This window comes from Ogataea philodendri (assembly GCF_020536065.1).
Source record: "Ogataea philodendri strain CBS6075 chromosome Unknown scaffold6, whole genome shotgun sequence".
Lineage (NCBI taxonomy): Eukaryota > Fungi > Ascomycota > Pichiomycetes > Pichiales > Pichiaceae > Ogataea > Ogataea philodendri.
The window spans coordinates 36009-54530 of record NW_025764087.1 but is presented as its reverse complement, the minus strand read 5'-3'; the positions used below and the strand labels follow the sequence as shown (position 1 = coordinate 54530).

General features: G+C 50.0%; 18 protein-coding genes across 18 annotated transcripts; 9 read left to right on the top strand and 9 right to left on the bottom strand.

The window, feature by feature from the left end:
• Positions 1–85: 85 nt before the first annotated feature.
• Positions 86–1099, bottom strand: OGAPHI_004941 (uncharacterized protein; the record flags this gene model as incomplete). The annotated part of the gene is made up of 1 exon (XM_046206073.1): positions 86–1099. One exon carries the CDS (start codon positions 1097–1099, stop codon positions 86–88), a length of 1014 nt encoding a protein of 337 aa, XP_046059876.1.
• Positions 1100–1310: 211 nt separating this feature from the next.
• On the bottom strand, positions 1311–2606 carry OGAPHI_004940 (uncharacterized protein; the record flags this gene model as incomplete). The annotated part of the gene is made up of 1 exon (XM_046206072.1): positions 1311–2606. One exon carries the CDS (start codon positions 2604–2606, stop codon positions 1311–1313), a length of 1296 nt encoding a protein of 431 aa, XP_046059875.1.
• Positions 2607–2751: 145 nt separating this feature from the next.
• Positions 2752–3786, bottom strand: OGAPHI_004939 (uncharacterized protein; the record flags this gene model as incomplete). Its single annotated transcript, XM_046206071.1, has 1 exon — positions 2752–3786. One exon carries the CDS (start codon positions 3784–3786, stop codon positions 2752–2754), a length of 1035 nt encoding a protein of 344 aa, XP_046059874.1.
• A 304-nt stretch (positions 3787–4090) lies between these two features.
• Positions 4091–5344, top strand: OGAPHI_004938 (uncharacterized protein; the record flags this gene model as incomplete). Its single annotated transcript, XM_046206070.1, has 1 exon — positions 4091–5344. One exon carries the CDS (start codon positions 4091–4093, stop codon positions 5342–5344), a length of 1254 nt encoding a protein of 417 aa, XP_046059873.1.
• A 5-nt stretch (positions 5345–5349) lies between these two features.
• Positions 5350–6312, bottom strand: OGAPHI_004937 (uncharacterized protein; the record flags this gene model as incomplete). The annotated part of the gene is made up of 1 exon (XM_046206068.1): positions 5350–6312. The coding sequence occupies one exon, from the start codon at positions 6310–6312 to the stop codon at positions 5350–5352; it is 963 nt and encodes a 320-aa protein (XP_046059872.1).
• Positions 6313–6429: 117 nt separating this feature from the next.
• Positions 6430–7047, top strand: OGAPHI_004936 (uncharacterized protein; the record flags this gene model as incomplete). The annotated part of the gene is made up of 1 exon (XM_046206067.1): positions 6430–7047. The coding sequence occupies one exon, from the start codon at positions 6430–6432 to the stop codon at positions 7045–7047; it is 618 nt and encodes a 205-aa protein (XP_046059871.1).
• A 98-nt stretch (positions 7048–7145) lies between these two features.
• On the top strand, positions 7146–8075 carry OGAPHI_004935 (uncharacterized protein; the record flags this gene model as incomplete). Its single annotated transcript, XM_046206066.1, has 1 exon — positions 7146–8075. The coding sequence occupies one exon, from the start codon at positions 7146–7148 to the stop codon at positions 8073–8075; it is 930 nt and encodes a 309-aa protein (XP_046059870.1).
• A 141-nt stretch (positions 8076–8216) lies between these two features.
• On the top strand, positions 8217–10026 carry OGAPHI_004934 (uncharacterized protein; the record flags this gene model as incomplete). The annotated part of the gene is made up of 2 exons (XM_046206065.1): positions 8217–8282; positions 8380–10026. 2 exons carry the CDS (start codon positions 8217–8219, stop codon positions 10024–10026), a joined length of 1713 nt encoding a protein of 570 aa, XP_046059869.1.
• A 530-nt stretch (positions 10027–10556) lies between these two features.
• Positions 10557–11645, top strand: OGAPHI_004932 (uncharacterized protein; the record flags this gene model as incomplete). Its single annotated transcript, XM_046206063.1, has 1 exon — positions 10557–11645. One exon carries the CDS (start codon positions 10557–10559, stop codon positions 11643–11645), a length of 1089 nt encoding a protein of 362 aa, XP_046059867.1.
• Positions 10566–11521, bottom strand: OGAPHI_004933 (uncharacterized protein; the record flags this gene model as incomplete). Its single annotated transcript, XM_046206064.1, has 2 exons — positions 10566–11388; positions 11493–11521. 2 exons carry the CDS (start codon positions 11519–11521, stop codon positions 10566–10568), a joined length of 852 nt encoding a protein of 283 aa, XP_046059868.1.
• Positions 11646–11667: 22 nt separating the features above from the next.
• On the bottom strand, positions 11668–12990 carry OGAPHI_004931 (uncharacterized protein; the record flags this gene model as incomplete). Its single annotated transcript, XM_046206062.1, has 1 exon — positions 11668–12990. The coding sequence occupies one exon, from the start codon at positions 12988–12990 to the stop codon at positions 11668–11670; it is 1323 nt and encodes a 440-aa protein (XP_046059866.1).
• Positions 12991–13658: 668 nt separating this feature from the next.
• OGAPHI_004930 (uncharacterized protein) lies at positions 13659–14716 on the bottom strand (the record flags this gene model as incomplete). The annotated part of the gene is made up of 2 exons (XM_046206061.1): positions 13659–14614; positions 14680–14716. The coding sequence occupies 2 exons, from the start codon at positions 14714–14716 to the stop codon at positions 13659–13661; spliced, it is 993 nt and encodes a 330-aa protein (XP_046059865.1).
• Positions 13662–14825, top strand: OGAPHI_004929 (uncharacterized protein; the record flags this gene model as incomplete). Its single annotated transcript, XM_046206060.1, has 1 exon — positions 13662–14825. One exon carries the CDS (start codon positions 13662–13664, stop codon positions 14823–14825), a length of 1164 nt encoding a protein of 387 aa, XP_046059864.1.
• A 42-nt stretch (positions 14826–14867) lies between these two features.
• On the bottom strand, positions 14868–15260 carry OGAPHI_004928 (uncharacterized protein; the record flags this gene model as incomplete). The annotated part of the gene is made up of 1 exon (XM_046206059.1): positions 14868–15260. The coding sequence occupies one exon, from the start codon at positions 15258–15260 to the stop codon at positions 14868–14870; it is 393 nt and encodes a 130-aa protein (XP_046059863.1).
• Positions 15261–15512: 252 nt separating this feature from the next.
• Positions 15513–18520, bottom strand: OGAPHI_004924 (uncharacterized protein; the record flags this gene model as incomplete). The annotated part of the gene is made up of 3 exons (XM_046206054.1): positions 15513–15749; positions 16051–16457; positions 16879–18520. 3 exons carry the CDS (start codon positions 18518–18520, stop codon positions 15513–15515), a joined length of 2286 nt encoding a protein of 761 aa, XP_046059859.1.
• Positions 15523–16695, top strand: OGAPHI_004927 (uncharacterized protein; the record flags this gene model as incomplete). Its single annotated transcript, XM_046206057.1, has 1 exon — positions 15523–16695. The coding sequence occupies one exon, from the start codon at positions 15523–15525 to the stop codon at positions 16693–16695; it is 1173 nt and encodes a 390-aa protein (XP_046059862.1).
• OGAPHI_004926 (uncharacterized protein) lies at positions 17163–17839 on the top strand (the record flags this gene model as incomplete). The annotated part of the gene is made up of 2 exons (XM_046206056.1): positions 17163–17272; positions 17446–17839. The coding sequence occupies 2 exons, from the start codon at positions 17163–17165 to the stop codon at positions 17837–17839; spliced, it is 504 nt and encodes a 167-aa protein (XP_046059861.1).
• On the top strand, positions 17880–18499 carry OGAPHI_004925 (uncharacterized protein; the record flags this gene model as incomplete). The annotated part of the gene is made up of 2 exons (XM_046206055.1): positions 17880–17935; positions 18127–18499. 2 exons carry the CDS (start codon positions 17880–17882, stop codon positions 18497–18499), a joined length of 429 nt encoding a protein of 142 aa, XP_046059860.1.
• Positions 18521–18522: the final 2 nt, after the last annotated feature.

The window sequence follows — 18522 nt, the reverse complement described above, 5'->3', positions numbered from 1 at the left end:
TAATGACTAACTTGCAAAGATCCTTGCCATCTCATATATTCATAATTTTTTCTACGCGAAAATATCTCATGCACCCGTTTGTGAATCAGCGGCTCAGCGGCTCACTATAGCCAAAGACCCTGGTGTCAAAACGGACAACCATGGCAGTCACGTTATCGGTGCTCATCTGATTAATAGCCAATTTGCACAGCATCTCGCTGGCCTTGTAAGGGTCTGTTTCGGACTTGACGAGGTCCACCGCCTCCTGGTCGGAACACACGTCCCAGAGCCCGTCGCAGGCCAAAATTAGAAACTCGTCTTGTTCACTCAGCTCCGTGCAGGTGGTGTATGGCGCGCCGATGACCAGGCTCTTCATGTAGACGTCGCCCAACGACCGGGTGACTGCCAGGACTCCGTTCACACGGTTTTTCAGCATGATCCCGCCGCTGTCGATGATCCGTTGCTGTTCCAGCCTGTCGGTCGATTTGTGGTCGTACGACAACCGCACAGCTTGGCCGCCACGGCACAAAACAAGCCGCGAGTCCCCCACGTTCGCCGTGTACAGCACCCGCCGGTGCTTGTGTGTGGGGACGAAATCGAACGGCGTGGTTTGAGGATCAACCTCTTCTTCGGCCGGCGTGTCGTCGATCTCCTCCTCCCACCGGAGCACAGCAACCGCAGCAGTGCACCCGCTCGTTCCCTGCAACTCCTGGCCGATCTTGGCGTCGGCCTCCATAAAGCTGTTGTTTAGGTTTTCGCGTAAATCCAAGTTGTCATTGTCCATTATTTTGTCCACCAAGATGTTGTGCAGGTTCGACCCGCACCAGCGCGCGGCATGTTTCCCGGCGTGGCCATCAAACACCGCGAAATACCCCCAGTCCAATCGCTCGGCGAAGTTCGCCACATACGTGTGCACATCCTCCATGGTGGGCCTATACCGCGAGTTGCGGTTCTCGCAAACCCCGACATCGAAAGACAACCTATCACACGGCCCTTGAACGTCCTTGTCCACGTCATCGTCGTCCCCCGTCTCCGAAACACTCTTGATGTGCAAAATGTCGCCAGGGCCCCGTTTCGAGTGTCCCTCAGCGTCCTTTGCAGACGCCGGTAGTCCAGACATTCCAAAAAACGCTCAATCAGAAACTATTTCTACTAAGTATCGTAATTAGACGTGTTTCGTGTAAAAAAAGCCGTGTTCCTGAAATCACAACGCTCTGTTCGAGAATGAAGTTCAAGAACACTATTTTTGTCAATGTGTTGTACACAGCCTGAAAAAATTTCACAACTCGGAATCATCATCTCCTAAAAAGCTTAGTACTATATAAATAGAACTATAAGTATAAACCTTCCAGGTTCTCCTCGATCTTGTTCTTCAAAACACGCTCCTTGGCCTGCTTGAAGTCCTCTGCAATCACCTGCATCCGTCTCTCACGCAAGGCAAGCAATCCAGCCTCGGTACAAATGGCCTTGATGTCTGCTCCCGAAAAATCCTCCTTGGTGTTGATCAGCGTGTCAAGCTCCACGTCCGGCGAGATGTTCATCTTGGATGTGTGAATCGTCAAAATCTTCTTCTTGGTGGCCGGGTCTGGGTTCTCAAACAAAATCTTCCGGTCAATTCTACCAGGTCTGATCAATGCAGGGTCCAAACTCTCAATCTTGTTTGTAGCCATAATCACCTTCACGTCTCCTCTATCATCAAAACCGTCTAGCTGGTTTAGCAGTTCCAACATCGTCCGCTGAACCTCCCGCTCTCCGCCAGAAGACGACTCGTATCTCTTGGATCCAATCGCATCGATCTCGTCGATGAACACAATCGATGGCGCGTTCTCACTGGCCACCTTGAACAACTGTCTGCACATACGCGGTCCGTCTCCAAGGTACTTCTGAATCAGCTCCGAACCAACAATTCTCAAAAACGACGCACTTGTCTGGTTCGCCACCGCCTTGGCCAGCAAAGTCTTTCCGGTTCCCGGTGCACCGTACAATATCACGCCCTTTGGCGGTTTGATACCCATTTCCTCGTACAGTTCTGGATGTGTAAGTGGCAACTCGACCGCCTCCTTGATCTCCTGGATTTGGGACTCCAGTCCTCCGATATCCGCATACGACTCGTTTGGCGACTTGTCCATCTTCATCACGTTCACCACCGGGTCTGCATCGTCCTGAAGCACTCCCACAATCGACACGGTTTTGTGATGCAATAGGACCTGACACCCAGGCTCCAACAGCCCTTTGTCCACGAACGACAGGATCGAAACGTAGTATTCAGGGCCGCTTGACGACGAAACAATGGCATGGTCGTCATCGATAATCTCTTCTAACGTTCCAATGGACATTGGAGTGCCTCTCAAATCGTCAACCTTTTCTCTTTCCTCTGCTTGTTTTTGTTCGGTTGGTTGGAGAATTTCCTGGTTGGACACAAATTCTTCCTCCAACAACAAGTGATCTTTGATCCGCTCAAGCTTCAGAAGCTTCAGCTTGCACCGCGTGTTGGGCAGCACGGCAGGCAGCTTGGCAATGCTGTCTGGACCTTTCCGTTTCTTTCTTCCAAATGTCTTGGTTTGGACAGGAGGCTCGTACTTAGGCTTCTCCTTCTTCTTGTCCTGGCTCTTCTTGCCGCTAGGCATGGACGCGTCTTGACCCTGACATGTTAGCAGGCATAAACTAAACAATACTCACCATTTTGTTGTTTGCCACTGAACAGGTAAAATAATAATTCGAAAATAATTTCTACGGGCAAAATAGATAATTGCACAACTTTTATTTATTTCTCTAAATAAGTTTGAGCTCCTCAAGAACGGTTTTAATCAGGTCGTTGGCCTTGGAGTTGAACTTCAAGAAGGTGTTTCTTGCTCCATTGATACGCTTCAGGGCAGTAGCGTTGGCGTTCAGCTTCTTGTAGAAGGTGTCCTTGTCGGAGAAGTAGGACTCCTTTGGACCAGCTTCCTCAGGAGTGTACTTTTGCTTCAATTGAGGACCCTTGTAGTCGGCTGGCAATGGAGTGTTCAAGATCTTGGTCAAGGTGACAGGTGGCAAGGTCATCTCGTCGACACCGGCCAAGGCCAAGGTTGGGAAAATACCGATCTGGGCTGCAACACAGTTGACAGTCTTGATGTCGTAAGCACGGTAGTACTTGTGGATGTCAACCGACAGGTTGTATCCGTAGTGCTCACTCAATGGCACGTCCTTGTACGAGGAAGGATCCAAGTTGTAGTCCAACTCGTCGACGTAAGCCGAGATGGCGACACAGTCGGCCTCTGCGGCTAAAATTGCCTGTTCCATCGAGTGGATCATAGTGCCCAAAATTTGAATCTTGTCCTGGTTGAACAATTTCTTAGCGGCTTGCATGGATTCCCAAGAAACACCGATCTTGATGATAACCTTGGAACGATCGACACCCAAGTCTTCATACGCGTCGATGATTTTCTTAGCCGCAACGTAGGTCTTCTCCGCGTCCTGATAATCTTCAGGGCTGACCTGCGACAAAACACAGCCTTTAAGGCCCTTCAGCTGGTTTCTACCGCTAATAGCAACGGCGTACACCTTAACAGCCTCGACGTACTCGGCAAAGTTGGAGGCAGAGGCTGTCTTTGGAACAGAACTGCCAAACTTCTTGTTGACGATCTCAATGGCCTCGTAAATGACCTCCTGGTGGGATTGCCAGTTGGCAAAGCAGATGGCCTGGTTACTGGTAGCATTAAGGAACTCGATGTTGTACTTCTTAATGAAGAACTCCTTGTCCTCTTGGGACATGGTGTCGAGAGAGATCTGGGTGTACTTGGACACTTCGTCGTAAACGGTTGGCATTGTTGATAGGTTTTGAATTTAGGGGACACTGCAGCGAAACTCCGTATTTATGTTACAGTGTCGGGGGATCAAACCAGGTGCAGCGGACAATTCGGCCGATGGAGCGGAGCTTTGCATTTCACTATGCGGGGGAAAGGCGTCATTCCAATGTTCTAGATTGCGGGGAAATGGCGCAACCGTTTTTAACAAATGTACCTCCCCGGAGATTTATAACCTGGGGAAATCCAGGGATGCGCACACCTCGCACCGCACGGCAGGGTCAGTCTTTTTTTTTCTTAAATTTTTAACCCATATTGTGTTTAGAATGTCCTTATCCCCCGACACTTCAGGCGACCATGCCAACGTGATCCAGCTCTCTAAGCCGTTTCTGAGCAAGGAGGAGATTGAGTATATGTTTCGCAACAGTCTCGCGGACGAGACCCAGGTCCGCACGTACAATGACAAAAAAAAGGAGGTCTTCCAGTTTCTGTGCCAGCTGGTCAAAGTCTTGAAGTTTCCGACCAAGATCCTTCAGAGCTGTTTTTACTACTACCAGCGTTTCTACATGTTTAATGACTTTGGAAAGTACGGGAACCTTCATTATGACGTGGGATTGACCGCCCTTTTCGTCTCGCTTAAGCAGAACGACTACATCAAGAAACTGTCTTTGGTGATATCGGAGGCGTACAAGTTGCGCAACATCGCAGCGGGTCCGCAGGAACAGGACGAGTACCGCAAACGGCTGCTCGCAATGGAGAAAAAGTTTATGGAGTTCGAGGCGTTCGACTTTCGGTACTTTATGATTGAGGAGCTGCTGATCAAGTACGCCAAGTACTTCCGAATCCCAAAAGAGGTGTGTTTTCTTTCGTGGTCGATGCTGAACGACCTGTACGCGACAGAACTGCCGTTGCAGTGGCCTTCCAACTTTAACTCCGTCGTGGTGTTGAAGAGCAGTCTTTTGGTATGGAACGAGATTAATGCCGAGCGCAGAGTCGAACGTGTCATCAACGAGCGCGAAGTCTCTGTCAACGCGCGCAAGGAGGAAACTAGCAACGCGGTCAGCGAGCTGCTGGACTACTATATGCACAACTACGAAGCTTCGTTCATGAAACAGGCACTGGACCAGCTCAACATCCAGCTGGACAGCAAACACATTATTAATAACGTCATTCTCAACATCAAGATCGGGCTTCATCAAGACGAACGCGCACGGCCGCCAAAACGGCAGAGAAACCTGGACGACGACCTGTTCTTCAAGCTCAGGGACTACGACGTGGGAAAGACATCCTCCATCAGGTTCCTGTACAGCAAAAAGATGTACCTCGACGAAGTGAGCCAATATCCTAGCGAGAAGGCCAAGGCGCCTCCAAAACAGGCACCACCGCCACAGAACCGTCCGAAAAATAGACCGCAAGCGCCCCACACTCCAAATAACGAACACCCGAAAAGACCTCGCCCCCACCAGTCTTACCAGTCGCCAAACCACCATCCTGGCCCGCGGAAAAACTTCAAGAAGAACTACAACCCGTCCTTCACAAACAACCGCAAACGCCCGCAGGACAGAGCGTTCGAGAAGTAGACCAGCTAGTCTTTGGCATCCTGGTACCTTTTCGCGCGGATCGTGTCCTGCTGGACAAGTTTCTCCAACAGTTGGTTTTTCTTTTCCGACCGCACTCCAGTGACACGGCTGAGTTGTTGTTCCAGGAAAACCAGAGTTTTCAAACACCACTGGTTATCGTGGCTGCTTTCCTCTGCCTCGAGCGCGTTCAGTTTCGAGATGTCCTGGATCGCGTTCTCGACAACTTCCCGTGCCTGATCTTTGGTCAAGTCATTTAGAAAATAGTCTCCCAGGAGCCATTTAATATATATCCACACCGACGAGTCGTCCGGGTCTGTGTAGAAGGCGTTTTGGGCCAGTTTCCATTCTTCAACAAGGAATCCATGCTTATTCTTTGTGTAGAAGAGCGTTGCACACTCCGGAGATCTTTCAAAAAGCAGCTTGATGAGTCGAGACCGGTTGTGCAACGCGGAGTAGTTCGATATGTCCTTGCTGATCTGCTTTGTGGTGTACTCAAACTCCTGGAGATCTGTCTGTGCCTGTTGCTTCGGACTTTGGGCCAGCTTCATCCGATCTATCACGTACCTTCTGTACTGCCAAACGTGGTAGTTCCGGGAGTCTGCTTCCAGGAACTTGTCAATGAGGACCATTTCGTTGTCCCAGTTGGTCAGAGAGTCATACTCCAAACACCACTTGCGATGATTCCAGATCCAGTAGCATTTTGGGAACCGTTTGAGATGGCCCACAGTAAAGACCAGTTCCTGTTTGATAAGCTCATGGGTGGCCTCCGGGGTGTCTGGCTTGAACCAGTCCAACAATATATCTCTCCTATAGTTCCAGATGGTGTAGAGTTCCGGGTTGACGTCCAGCAGCTTGGCTGTTTCGGCAAACGCAGACTCCGTGTACAGTTGTGCCTGCTTATGTCTGAGAACTTTGTCCACAAACGCGCGGTAGCGGGTGATTTTGGGCGCGTCTTTGTGAATTTTCATCTCCCGCGCATTGTGAGAGAGCCTCGTGCGCTTAACTCCGTGCTGGAAGGTTAGGAGGGCAATTTATATACTCACCATTTCGAACAAGGGAAAAAAATTAAACTAAAATAATTTATTATGACAGACTCGGTTCCCACAAGATCCAAGCTGGCGTTAAAGGGATCTTCGCGCATTGTTTCTGATTTCTTCGAGTACAGTATCCACAGCATTCTGTACCAGCGGGGGATTTACCCGCCGGAGGACTTCCAGACCGTAAGGAAGTACGGGCTCAACATGGTGGTTTCCACGGACGACGAGCTCCAGTCGTACATCAAACGGATCATGAAGCAATTGCACCGCTGGATTTACGGGGGCAGCATTTCGCGGCTCGTGGTGGCGATTGTATCGAAGGATTCGGGCGAAACGGTGGAAAAGTGGCAGTTCAACCTGGAAATCAACAAAGAGTCGCCAGAGACGGTGGAGGAGGCCGCGAACAAGCCGAACGAGCAGATACAGAGGGAGATCCAGGCAATCATTCGGCAGATCACGGCCTCGGTGACCTTTTTGCCCGAACTCGACGACGAGTGCACGTTCAACGTGCTTGTTTACGCCGACCAGAACTGTCGCGTGCCGGAAGAGTGGGGGGACTCGCGCACACAGGAGCTGACGGGCGAGGTGGAAAACGTCAAGTTCCGCAGCTTCTCCACGGATAACCACAGAGTCGACGCGTTGGTGTCGTACAAGTTCTCGCGATAGACCAGGGTGGGTGGGGTCGACGCGACGATTTCCCCGGAGTTCCTAAAACAGCAATTAAAACCCCCCGGGAAAATTGTCTCTCCAAAAGAATATACAAAATGAACTTTGGAGACACGTTCGGAGACTCTTGTGGGGGCAACAACGCCCTCAACAAGCTTGCACGGCGTGCAAACATTGATACATCAGTTACAAACCAGCTAAGGACGGGCAGCGACGCCTCGCAGTTCTTGAAACCTACTTACCGGTCTGTTGATCAGCGGCTTGAGACAGGCTATCGCGAGTTCCAACAGCAAGGTTCGTCCTCTTTCCAGCCCGAACTGCCCGGATTTCTCCCAGAACAGGGCCAGTGGATCGACCGGTTCCGCGAGATGAACTTGGACGGAAATGCGCAGTCTCTCCACTTTGAGCAGCCGAGTGCAAATTCTTCCTTGACTCCGTCTGCGTGGAGAAACGAGTTTTTACAGAACAACCAGCATGTCCAGCAACAGCAACAGTATACTCCAGGGGGTCACACTGCCTCTTACCGTCCGCAAACGCAGTTTTCCGCTCCGATGGTGCAGATGCCCCGCCAGGCATCGGCCCCGCCTCCACAGCAGGACTACTCTGCCGTGGACGCCGCGTTTGAGGAAATCGAGGACCAGCTCGCACAACAGCCCGTGAACACTCTCCCGCAGGAGTCTGCTCTTCAGCCCACCAACGAGGAGGACAAGATCAAGTTCGCACAGCTCGCCAAATCCGTCTTTATGACCATGTCCAAGCCCCCAAGCGACGTTTCGCAGGAAACAAACGCCAAGTTCCAGAACTCAAACTTCCTCAAGCTCATGAGCAGGATATCCACCCGCGAGGTGGAGATCAGTGAGCAAAAGGACAAGTTTATCGATTCGCAGGGCAGAGACATCAGAGACATGCTCCCTGATCCGTTGAAAGACATCAAACAGGAAGGGCTTGCTTCGCTCGGCCCGTTCGACTCTGCACAACAAGTCTACTCTCAAATGGGCGAGGAACTAAGACCCAGCATGTGGCAATAGCTAATCTAATGTACTCTCACTATACCGTTTTTCTTAATATATTTATCATCCCGTGTGCTGACATAAGCACAAAAGAGGGTTTTCAGCGAGGATAGTTTCCCACTTATTTAGTATTTCCCCTTTTATGTTCTCCTGCGCCGAATGTCCCAAGTCCTTCAAAAGGAAGGACCATCTCAAACGTCACATGATGAACCACACCGACGTGAGGTTCGAGTGTCCTCGATGTTCGATTCTGTTTCGGCGATCGGACTGTCTGAGTGAGTAGCAGAATGAGTGTTTACTAACAACAGCCCGTCATCTCAAGCGGCATACTGAAAAGGATACCAAGGCGGGGGTCAAGGGGCCAGAGAGTGGGTTCACCATGAAAAAGACGTGGAACGTCAAAACCGTCTCTGTTAAGAGTGCCGGAGCAGACGAAGAAGACCAAACAAACTCCGACTTCTCAGAAACGCGTCATTCCAATAAGGTCCAAAGCGATAGCGACACGTCTGTGGAAGACAAACAGTTCGAGAGGCTTTTGGAGCCAGAACTATTGAAAAGTTCGAGATCTGCGGAATCGGTGTGGAATAAGTACAATTTTGAGTCGAAAATAACCCCCAAGGGAAAAATCTCCCAAGTTGGAGACAGAGACGGAAAAAACGTGGAAACGTACATTCTTAAGCTTTGTTCTGGCGATGGTGAGCTCAAAGATGCGGTGAGAAATAGCCAGCTGTTACAGGTGTCGGAGATGCAGCAGTGTCTCGACAGGTTCTTCACAGGCTTTAACTTGGTGTACCCACTGATTCATTTGCCGTCGTTCGAGACGTGTAACGTGGATTTGCTTGTTGCCGTGGTATTGGCCGGGGGTTACGATTCACATGATGTTGCACGCAGGATTATGCCGTTGTTGCGCAAGAAAGTGTTTGAGTCCGACGTTTACGCAACGGGCCAGCTCCGTCTTGTCCAAATGATGATAATTTGCCAGATATTCGCACTGTTCAACAGCTCTGCGCGTGAACATCAGCTCGCGCTGGCCCATCATGGAGTGCTGATCCACATTCTCCGTCAACATAGGTATTTCGAGAAAACAGCAGAACCGAAGAACTGGAACGACTGGGTGGACTGCGAGAGCAGAAGAAGATCAGCATTTATTGCTCTGCAATGCGACGTCCAGAGAAGCATTTTGTTTGGGGCCGACGTGACCATGTCTGCGTTTGAATGCCTGATTCAAATGCCATGCTCGATGTCGTTGTGGATAGCCTCATCTTCGGAATGGGCAAGCCAAAGAACACAGCAGCACCCTGTCTCGTTTCTGAGCGTGTTGCAGTCCCATTTGGAGTGCAGAAACGAAACGAGCTCAACTAGCGGATTTCATAAACAGCTTGTTCTTCACGGTCTCTTGAACGTCATGATGAATTATAAACTGAACCAACCTTTGCTACCATATGCCAACTGGAGATCCCGATGCACAACATCGCTTGAACACTGGAAACGGGACTTTGACATCTATTGCAAGTCAGTGAGCAACAACCTGGAAGACTCGTCGGTATTCGTTCAATACAGCGCCTCTGTTTGTGCGTTGTATAGACAGGGCCACTTGTTGTTAGCAGACTTCAGCGGGCTGAAGAATGTACAACGAGGACCAAGCTATAGGAGTGTTTCTCAGCATGCGATCTGGCACGCCTCTCAGTTGCTCATCGAAGGGTATCTAAGCCTAGATAATTGGAAAGTTGAGGGAAACTTGCATTACATTTGGTGTCTGTTTTCGGCCATATTTGTGATATCCAATCACTTCAAAGGCAAAAGTGACGGTGATCTATCCAAGACTCTGCTAGTGTTGTCCAGGGGCACGCCCGAAAACATTGGTACCCTTCCAATAAACCCTCGTCCGATTGTTAAAAACTTGCAGATCTTGTTCAGCCATCAGCACAGCGAGTTGATCAACCAATGGGCACAACTACTGGTGTGCTAGCCACATAGGAATTTGGAAACGTAAGCAAGTTGCAACCAACGTGCGAGAAATCTACCATTGGAAGTTGCTAGAACTCGTGCTCGGCACGACGGCTCAGCCAAGACCCTTGCAGGCCGACGACAAAAGTTCTGTTACGGAACGTTGTACACAGCCTCAACTCCCGGACTACAATATCGCTACGCTTACAAAGCAAGCAAAATTCGTGAAATAGGGGCAAATATTGCCGCCTCCGGAGATTGGACTACCTAAATTCCCTTCATTTTGGATACTCCGTCTTAGCTCCGCAAAAGAAACGAGAGTTGCGGCTCGCCTTTCTATTGTCATACAAAAAATTAAGTTATTTTGCTATTGTTCGAGTGAAGAAAGAACATGTGGATTATGCAGAATTAGAGATGAGATGGTTGAAATGGTGCATTACACTACAGTCCGAGCTATCTCCATCTGACCTTATACTATTTCCGTGAGACGATATCGAGGCAACCATATAAAAAGCAGTCCTTGTCTCTTCTTGAATCACTTCAAATAATAACATGTCTCAATCACCATCTGAATTCAAAGCTATCGGATTGCTCAACTTGAAAGACTGGCCTAACGCTAAGTCTTTCTCCTACAAGCCTTACCAAGCCAGACCACAAGACGTCGACATCAAGATCATCTCTTGCGGTATCTGTGGATCTGACTTGCATGCGAGTAAGGGTCACTGGGGTGATATTCCTGTTCCAAGAGCTTTCGGTCACGAAATTGTTGGAGAGATTGTTGCTCTTGGTGATGAGGTTGATCGCTCCAAATACAAGATCGGCCAGAGAGTTGGTGTTGGAGCTCAATGTGACTCCTGTGGTGAATGTTACAGATGTAACAACCATAAAGCCAACTGCTGTCGTAAGGGAACCCATCTTTACTTGCACTCGTACCCAGACGGCACTCTTGTTCAGGGTGGATACGCTTCCCACATCCGTGTGAACAGCAGATTTGCCATCCCAATTCCAGAAGGTCTTGCCAGCGAGGACGCCTCCCCAATGCTTTGCGGAGGTATTACTGGATTCCGTCCATTGCTCACCTACGGCGTGAAAAAGGGAACCAAGGTTGGTGTTTCGGGTATTGGTGGTATTGGCCACATGACAATTATGTTTGCCAAGGCCCTTGGTGCTGAGGTCACCGCCATTTCTAGAAGTAACAGCAAGAAGGCTCTTGCTACGCAGATCGGTGCCGATCATTTCGTTGCAACTAACGAAGAAGGATTCGAAGAAAAGTATGCAGACACTTTGGACTTGATTGTCAACACCGCCTCTGATTTTGAGCCAGAGTCTTTCAACAAGGTTACCTCCATGCTCAAGCCTGACGGAAGGGTGACTTTCATTACTGCTCCCCCTGTCGGAACCCAGATTTCGTTGGAACCAATGTTCTACCTGATCAACGGTTATCACATTGGTGGTTCTGCAATTGGTTCTCCAGAGGAGATCGAGTACATGCTCAAACTTGCCGCAGAGCACAACATCAAGCCTATGATCGAGACTTTCGACATCTCTGAAGAGAACGTCAAGAAGGCTTGGGAAAGAGTCGACAAGGGAGATGTTCGTTTCAGAGCCGTTTTGACCGGCTACGACAAGTTCTTCAAATAAATGATGAATAATGATATATAGTCTAATTGACTGGCTTATTTCTAACCACGGAGACCAACTCTTGTGGCTGGCCGTCCATCCGTGGAGCGCTGCCGTTGTCTGTGGTGGGTCTCAGCTTCTCTGCGTACGACCACATATCCTTCAGCACCGGGTCGAGCTTATCCTCGAGCAAGTCGACCACCTTGTCGCCGAGAATCGGCACGAACTTCCACGCGTGCGCAGAGCCTCCCGTGGCGAGCACCACGTTTTGCAGGGCAGGGTGGTGGTCGATGATGAAATTCGCCGAAGGCGTTTGTGTGAGCCAGCACAGCTTGGTTCTGTCGAACGGTCTTTCGGCCAGCGGCGGCATGATCTCGGCAAGATTGTGCCTCAGGGCGTCTTCCGCGTCCTGGGGGATCCAGTCTGCTGGGTGGTCGATGATGGTTCTAGGGTACGAGATCGAAATGGACTCGTCTTTCGCTGGGTCCGGGTGGGGGACGGCCTGCGTGTTGCGGTAGCCAGGCGACCGCCGCAGACACTTGATTTCGCCGTTGTACGGTGGGAACAGGTTGATTCCCGTGGACAAGTTCGTGGTGATGGCCATGTTCTTCCACTGCTCCTCTTCCTCGGGTGTCACTTTGAACCAGGCAACTTCGATGGCGGAGGAAAAACACACCCCCTCCAGATCCACCAGTTTGCAACTCCATGCCCCCGCAGCCACAATCACGAGGTCCGCCTTGAGAAGAGAGCCGTCCCCGAAAAGTACCCCCTCCGCTGTGTTCGTGCCGCTGGCGAAAAGCAGCTGCTCAACAGGCTTGAACACAAAATTCACCGACGGAAGCTTCTTGGCCCGCTCGTAGTACGCCTTGACACTCCGCTCAGCGTCGATAAACCCGTTCGAGTAGTTGGTGTACCCTTTAAGCCAGGTGGGGTGACTAACGGTGGGGGTCTTCGCGACCGTGTGGATGCTCTTGTACACTTCCTCGGGGGAATCGTAGTACTTCATCATACCAGGGGTGTCGCTGTTGGACTTTTCAGCCGAGATCTTGCCGTTGATCCAGATGTCGGCCCATTTGTCGTTCCCACCGTCGTAGACAAACGACATGCCCGTCTGGTGGAAAAACGGCGAAATATCCGGGTCTGCCTTGATAATCTCGAGCGACTCCTTTGCCAGCTTTGCGTACACGGGATCCTTGTAGTCGACACGAAGACACCGGGTGGTGTCGACGCTTGTGGCGTCCTGCACAGGAGGCTCAAACCGGTCCACAACGGTGACTTTCACGTTGGGGTAGCGCTTAGCGAGCGCAATTGCCGTTGACAGGCCAAAAACACCTGCTCCGATGATACAAATAGAGTCTGGCACCATTGGCGAAAACGGGGGGGGGGGGGGGGGTTGGTGCGCTAGTTATAGTGCCAGTCTTATCGGGTTCCCAATATGGCACTTCCGCCAGCTTGATCGACGCGTCGGTTGTTTCTTTTTGTTGTTCCTGCGCCGACCGACGCGTCTGGGTCGGAAAACACGGCCCCCACCGAGGCTAGGTGGAGTGAGATGGCGCTGCCTCAAACCGCATGCATGTGGGAGTTTTTAGTTGGTTGTGTTTGTGCACGATGTGCTACAGAACGGGCCCTGCTAAACTATTGTGTTTGGTCTAATATGCAATTAGTCTTGACTATGTGATCACTCGGCCGTATATGCACATATCCCTGCGCTTTCCCAGCCTGCAGCAGAGGGAACGTGAACCAGTCCCAGGAACGGTCTGGTGGGCCCTACGGCGCGAGATCCAAAGCATGGGTTGCGCGTGTTTAAGTTGGCAAGCGTCGAACGTGGACGTAATGAAAGCAATTAACGTGCGCCAAGACTCGTAAAAGAAGCTTTTTCTATAAATACAGGTGAAGAAGAATAGGCCGTGTACACCGCATCCAGAAAAAAAACAAACACAAAATTCTTTAAATCGCCTCATTCCGAGGCTGTGCTGCAGATTGTTTCCGGTCCTAGCTGGTTGATACGGATTCGTGGCACCAAAATATCTTTCTCTAATGGATTCTTCCTCTTCTGCCCTGAAGGGCAACAAGAACGGTCTCTTGGTCGCCACGTTGTTGGTGCTGACCGCTCTGATCAGCTCGTTTTCCACCAGAGCCTATATCACCAAATCTGCAGGTACCCCTGACTTGTCTCAAGAGTACTTGTACTTCCAAAGATACCAACAGACAGATAGATACAAGCAGAACCCGAAATACCTGGATTCGAACCCGTTCGACATCGACACCACCTACCATCGTTTGATTAAAGCTTTCCCTTACACCAAGACTCCTGGGGGAATCCCGAAAAACATCTTCCAGATGTGGATTTCTCCAGAACCGGTCCCTGAGAACGACCTTCCGTACCCTGATTTCAGAAAAACATGGAAGGAACAGAACCCAGACCACAACTACACCGTGTTGAGCTGGGAGGCTGTGCGGGACGCAGCCAAGGAGGCGTTTGAAACGACGGTGCCAGAAGTGTGGGAGGTGCTGGAGTCGATGCCGTTGGTTATTTTGAGATCCGACTTCTCGAGATACTTGATGCTGTACTTGAACGGAGGTGTGTGGGCTGATCTGGACACCGGGTGCGACCGGCCCATAAGTAAGTGGTTCCACAATACCATAGACAGCGACATACGATTTGTCGGTTCTGTGGAGCACGATCTGAACAGCGAAAGATGGCCCAGCCTCACCAGTAGACGGCTGCAGTTCGAAAACTGGGCGTTCACGAGCGACAACTTCCATCCTGCGCTTGCCATGGTGATTGCGCACGTGGTGAGAATGCACTTCATCATCATGTACGAGGGCCATCTGGACATGTACACCAAGGAAGACGGCGGTGGGAACAGCTGCCACAAGATTTCTGTGATCGACTGGACCGGACCGGGCATTTTCAGCGACGGAATCTACAGATACATGAACACTGCCGAAAAACGCGTGTTCCAGGACATGGATTTCGACCGTTACAACTCGGACGAGACGCTTGTTGGCCCAGGAACCGGCGAGAAGATCAACTGGCGGGGCTTCTCCGGACTCGTTGCGCCCGTCGTGTTCAACAACGACGTGTGCATACTGCCAAAGTCCGGTTTCCGGTGCAAGAACGACTTTGACGAGTCGTTGGAGGAATACTGCTACCTCACGCACTACTTCTCGCACTCGTGGTTTAAAGAGGTGGATTAGTGGTTTGTAACGGAAATCAAATCGAAAGTGTATAAATCTAAATCAGTCGGACGATTCATTGTTCTGCTCTGCCTGTCTAGCTTCCTCGGCCTCCTTAGCCTCCTTAGCGGCCTTCTTTGCTTCCTCCTTCTCCCTTCTTGTCTGTTCCTTCTTGTTCTTATCGACGTATTTGTGTAGCTTTTCCTCCTCCATGCTTATGAACGACTGCTTGGCAAGAGCGTCGACTCCGTGCTTCTTGCCTCCTGAAAGGTAACTGTTGACATTCACGTAGTAGGAGTTGTAGTTTTCTTTCTTGGTGGCTTGTAACACCGTTTTCTTCACAGGTTCGATGGTTTGGACGTTGGCAGACGAAATGATGAGTGTGACGGCGAGCACCAGCAGACCAGCTGCGGCGAAAACTAAGTGGACGGGCTTGATGGCACGATCTAGTTTCATTAGGAGAAGAAAACTGATGAGGACAGGTCAAGAACTGGCCAGGCCAGGTTTTTGTGGATTTTTTGGTGCTTCTATTTCCAGTATCCGGTTTCCGGTTGCATAGCATAATACGAAAAAAAAGATTTATTAAATAAACACACCGTATGTGGAAAAACATATTGCGCCGCATCCACGTATTGCAGATCTTGGTAACGTAGCCGGATTTGGCTCTGACATTTAAAAAAAACCTTTGGTTTTGTACACCTTTTCCTATCATTCTTTCATGGTGTCTCTGAAAGTGTCCTCTTTTCTGGGATCCGCCAGATCGTACGCGTCTGCGTACAAATATACAATCTTGGTCGCAATAGCGGCTATCTTGTTCCTGGATGTTCTGATCCAGGTCGCTACATCGGGTCCAAAGCCTTCCAGGGAGATTGCCAAGGCACATTCCAAGGAACAGATTGCTTCTGTGAAGAAGAACGTCAACGATCCAATGGCCATCGAACTCCGCTTGCTGAGAGCGTACCCATACGGCGATACAGATCCTGAGAAGAACATTTGGCAGTTATGGGAGACAGAACGTCACTCGAACACGTTTATCGAGGAGGCCAAGCCACTGGTCACCAAGTGGTCAGAAGAGAACGAGGGCTACGGCCATCTGTGTTTGAGCATCGAGGAAGCCGAGGTGAAGGTTGAGCAAATTAAGGATACCGTTCCGGAGGTCTGGGAAGCTTACAAAGCGTTGCCTCACAGACGCCACAAATACGAGTTCTTGAAGTATCTGCTTGTCTACTTATATGGTGGAACATACGCAGATATCGATGTGGAGCCCCAAATTCCAATCAAAGACTGGTACCGTCCACGGATGATGTTTGGTAGAGTTTTCGTTGGCATTCTTGGCGACGTGAACGAGGAGGACTGGAATAAGTGGCTCAACAGAAGACTCACTTTCTCGACTTCTGTGTTCCAGTCTAGATCCAAGCATCCCTTCTTGGCCAAGCTGATCTCCCGTATCTCCTACATTGCTCTCCACGAGCGCAAGAAGTTTGCCAAGATCGACTGGGAAAAGGCCTTCCAGGACACAGACGCTACAGGAGAGCCTACGATCTCGTTCACGGGACCTTCCATTTTCTCCGACACCTTGATAGATTACTTCAACAGCATTCCAAATGCCGCCGTGCATGTGGTTTCCAAGTCGTTCAAGAGTCCTATCGACCACTCCGACGCCTTCGTGGGACCACCTGTTCCAGAATCCCAACAGTTTTCATACAAGACGTTCTCGCAGGCTCTTGCTCCATCGCAAGTCGAGAATGTCGTGATATACCCACAGATCTCGTTCCAAGGACCTTTAGTTAACGATGAAAAGTACGCTCGCTACCAGAAGTTATTCTTTGCGCGTCCTCATGGATTCCTTCCAAAGTGGGGATACAAGGCCAACCTGGGGTTGGCTAAATGAGCTCCGATAACTCCACTGGTGACGGGGGTCAGTAAGATTATGTAAAGTTATAGTAATGTTCAGGTTACAGGTTTATTTTATATCTGTGGATATTGACATTTTTTTATCTAACGGTTGACTAGATCGAGCTAAAAAAAAAATTGTAACCATAGCAACGGAAGCATTGAAATTAGTTGATAATACCTTTAGCGCGGTAAGTTTCCACGATCTTCCAGTACCGTTCCTTAGTCTTGTTTCTCCAGTAGTAGCCGGTGAAGATCATCACGAAGAACGTACCGATACAGAAGAGACAGATGAAGGCAGACGCAATGAAACAGTTTTGCACCCCGACGTTGGTGACGAACGGAGTGATGCCGTAGTCCATTGCGAAGTTCATCGTATTTCTGATCAAGATAGCAACCGTGATAGCTGGTGCGCTCATGTGCTCATAAGAGTCAAGAATGTAGGTGACAGCGGAAACACAGCCAATGGTACAGAGACCAGCCATGAGTCCTAAACCGAACACCACACCAAACCAGTGGACTCCCTTGGCTGCACCGACTCCCCAAAGGATAAGTGCTGCCGGGCCCAGAATCATGTAAACAGGCAGCACCCAGAACCGGTCTTCTGCCTGCGACACTCCGTTGTGCTTCTTGGCAAAGTGGATCTTGACCCAATCAGTAGACCAGCCACAGTATGGGTAGATCACCAAGCAGAATATCACCGGAGACAGATAAGCGAGACCGCACATTGCAGAAGAAAAGTTGTAAGGTTCGTCACCCAAAATCAGGGCCTCGGTACCGTTCAAAACAGAATACCAGAAAAGCGCAGCTCCGTACAGGAAACCTGCATAGAGAACACCTGGAAACTGAGCCATCAAAAAGATAGCCTTGATTTCGTCCCACAGGTGATTTTCTGGTCTCATTCCGGACGTGACAGAAAGTTTCTGCCAGAAAGTCTTGATCGGTGGGTACTCGACCTGCTCGTCAATAAGAGCGGCCTGGTTACCGATCTCGTTGCTGGTGACCACCATCAAAGTGTCTGGGTTCTTTTCGTCCAGTCTCTTTTCGCCGCGGCTGGTGATGGCTGCAACGATGCTTCCCGTTTCATCACGTCTAACTCTGAGTTTTCTAGTATAGTTGGTCTCTTCCATGAAAAGAGCTAAGAACACCCAGCACGCACCTCCAAAGATACAGGCCATCCAGATGACCCATTTCCATCCCAAACCGTCGTTCACGAATCCAGCAAGCATAGGAGCCATGTAGTTGGAGCCAAATAGAGCAACACTGTAGACACCCATGTAGGTGGCTCTTTCGTGCTCGAAGAAGAGGTCACCCACAGTGATCTCTGGTAGAGACTCGACTGGAGCGAAGAAAACTCCATTCAAAATTTTGGAAGCAATCCATTGTCCGTTAGAATGGACGTACGGCTGCCATAAATTGAACATTACAGTTGCCAGCAAAGAAACCAAATAAACAGGTCTTTTACCGTACTGTTGAGCAAGAGGCATCATGATGAGATTTCCAATACCCAAGAACAGAAAACTGTACCCGGTACCGTCGTTGAGCTGATCGACGGTGATGTCGATGTCTGGATCAGCAGCAATATTTGTCAGAATCGAGTAAATGCAGCATCCAGGAACACTACCTCCAAAGATGTAAACCACCACACAGAACATGGACAGCCATTTACGGCTTCTGCTCCAGTTCAACGGATCATTAGGATCGTCGGAAGGTGTAGGAATCAGCACAATACCCTTTTCAGTCTCGACAGCGTCTTCGGTGTGGTCCAAGTCAACCAAATGCGAGGTTCCTGGAACCGCTGAGTAGTCGATTTCTGTCTTCATTT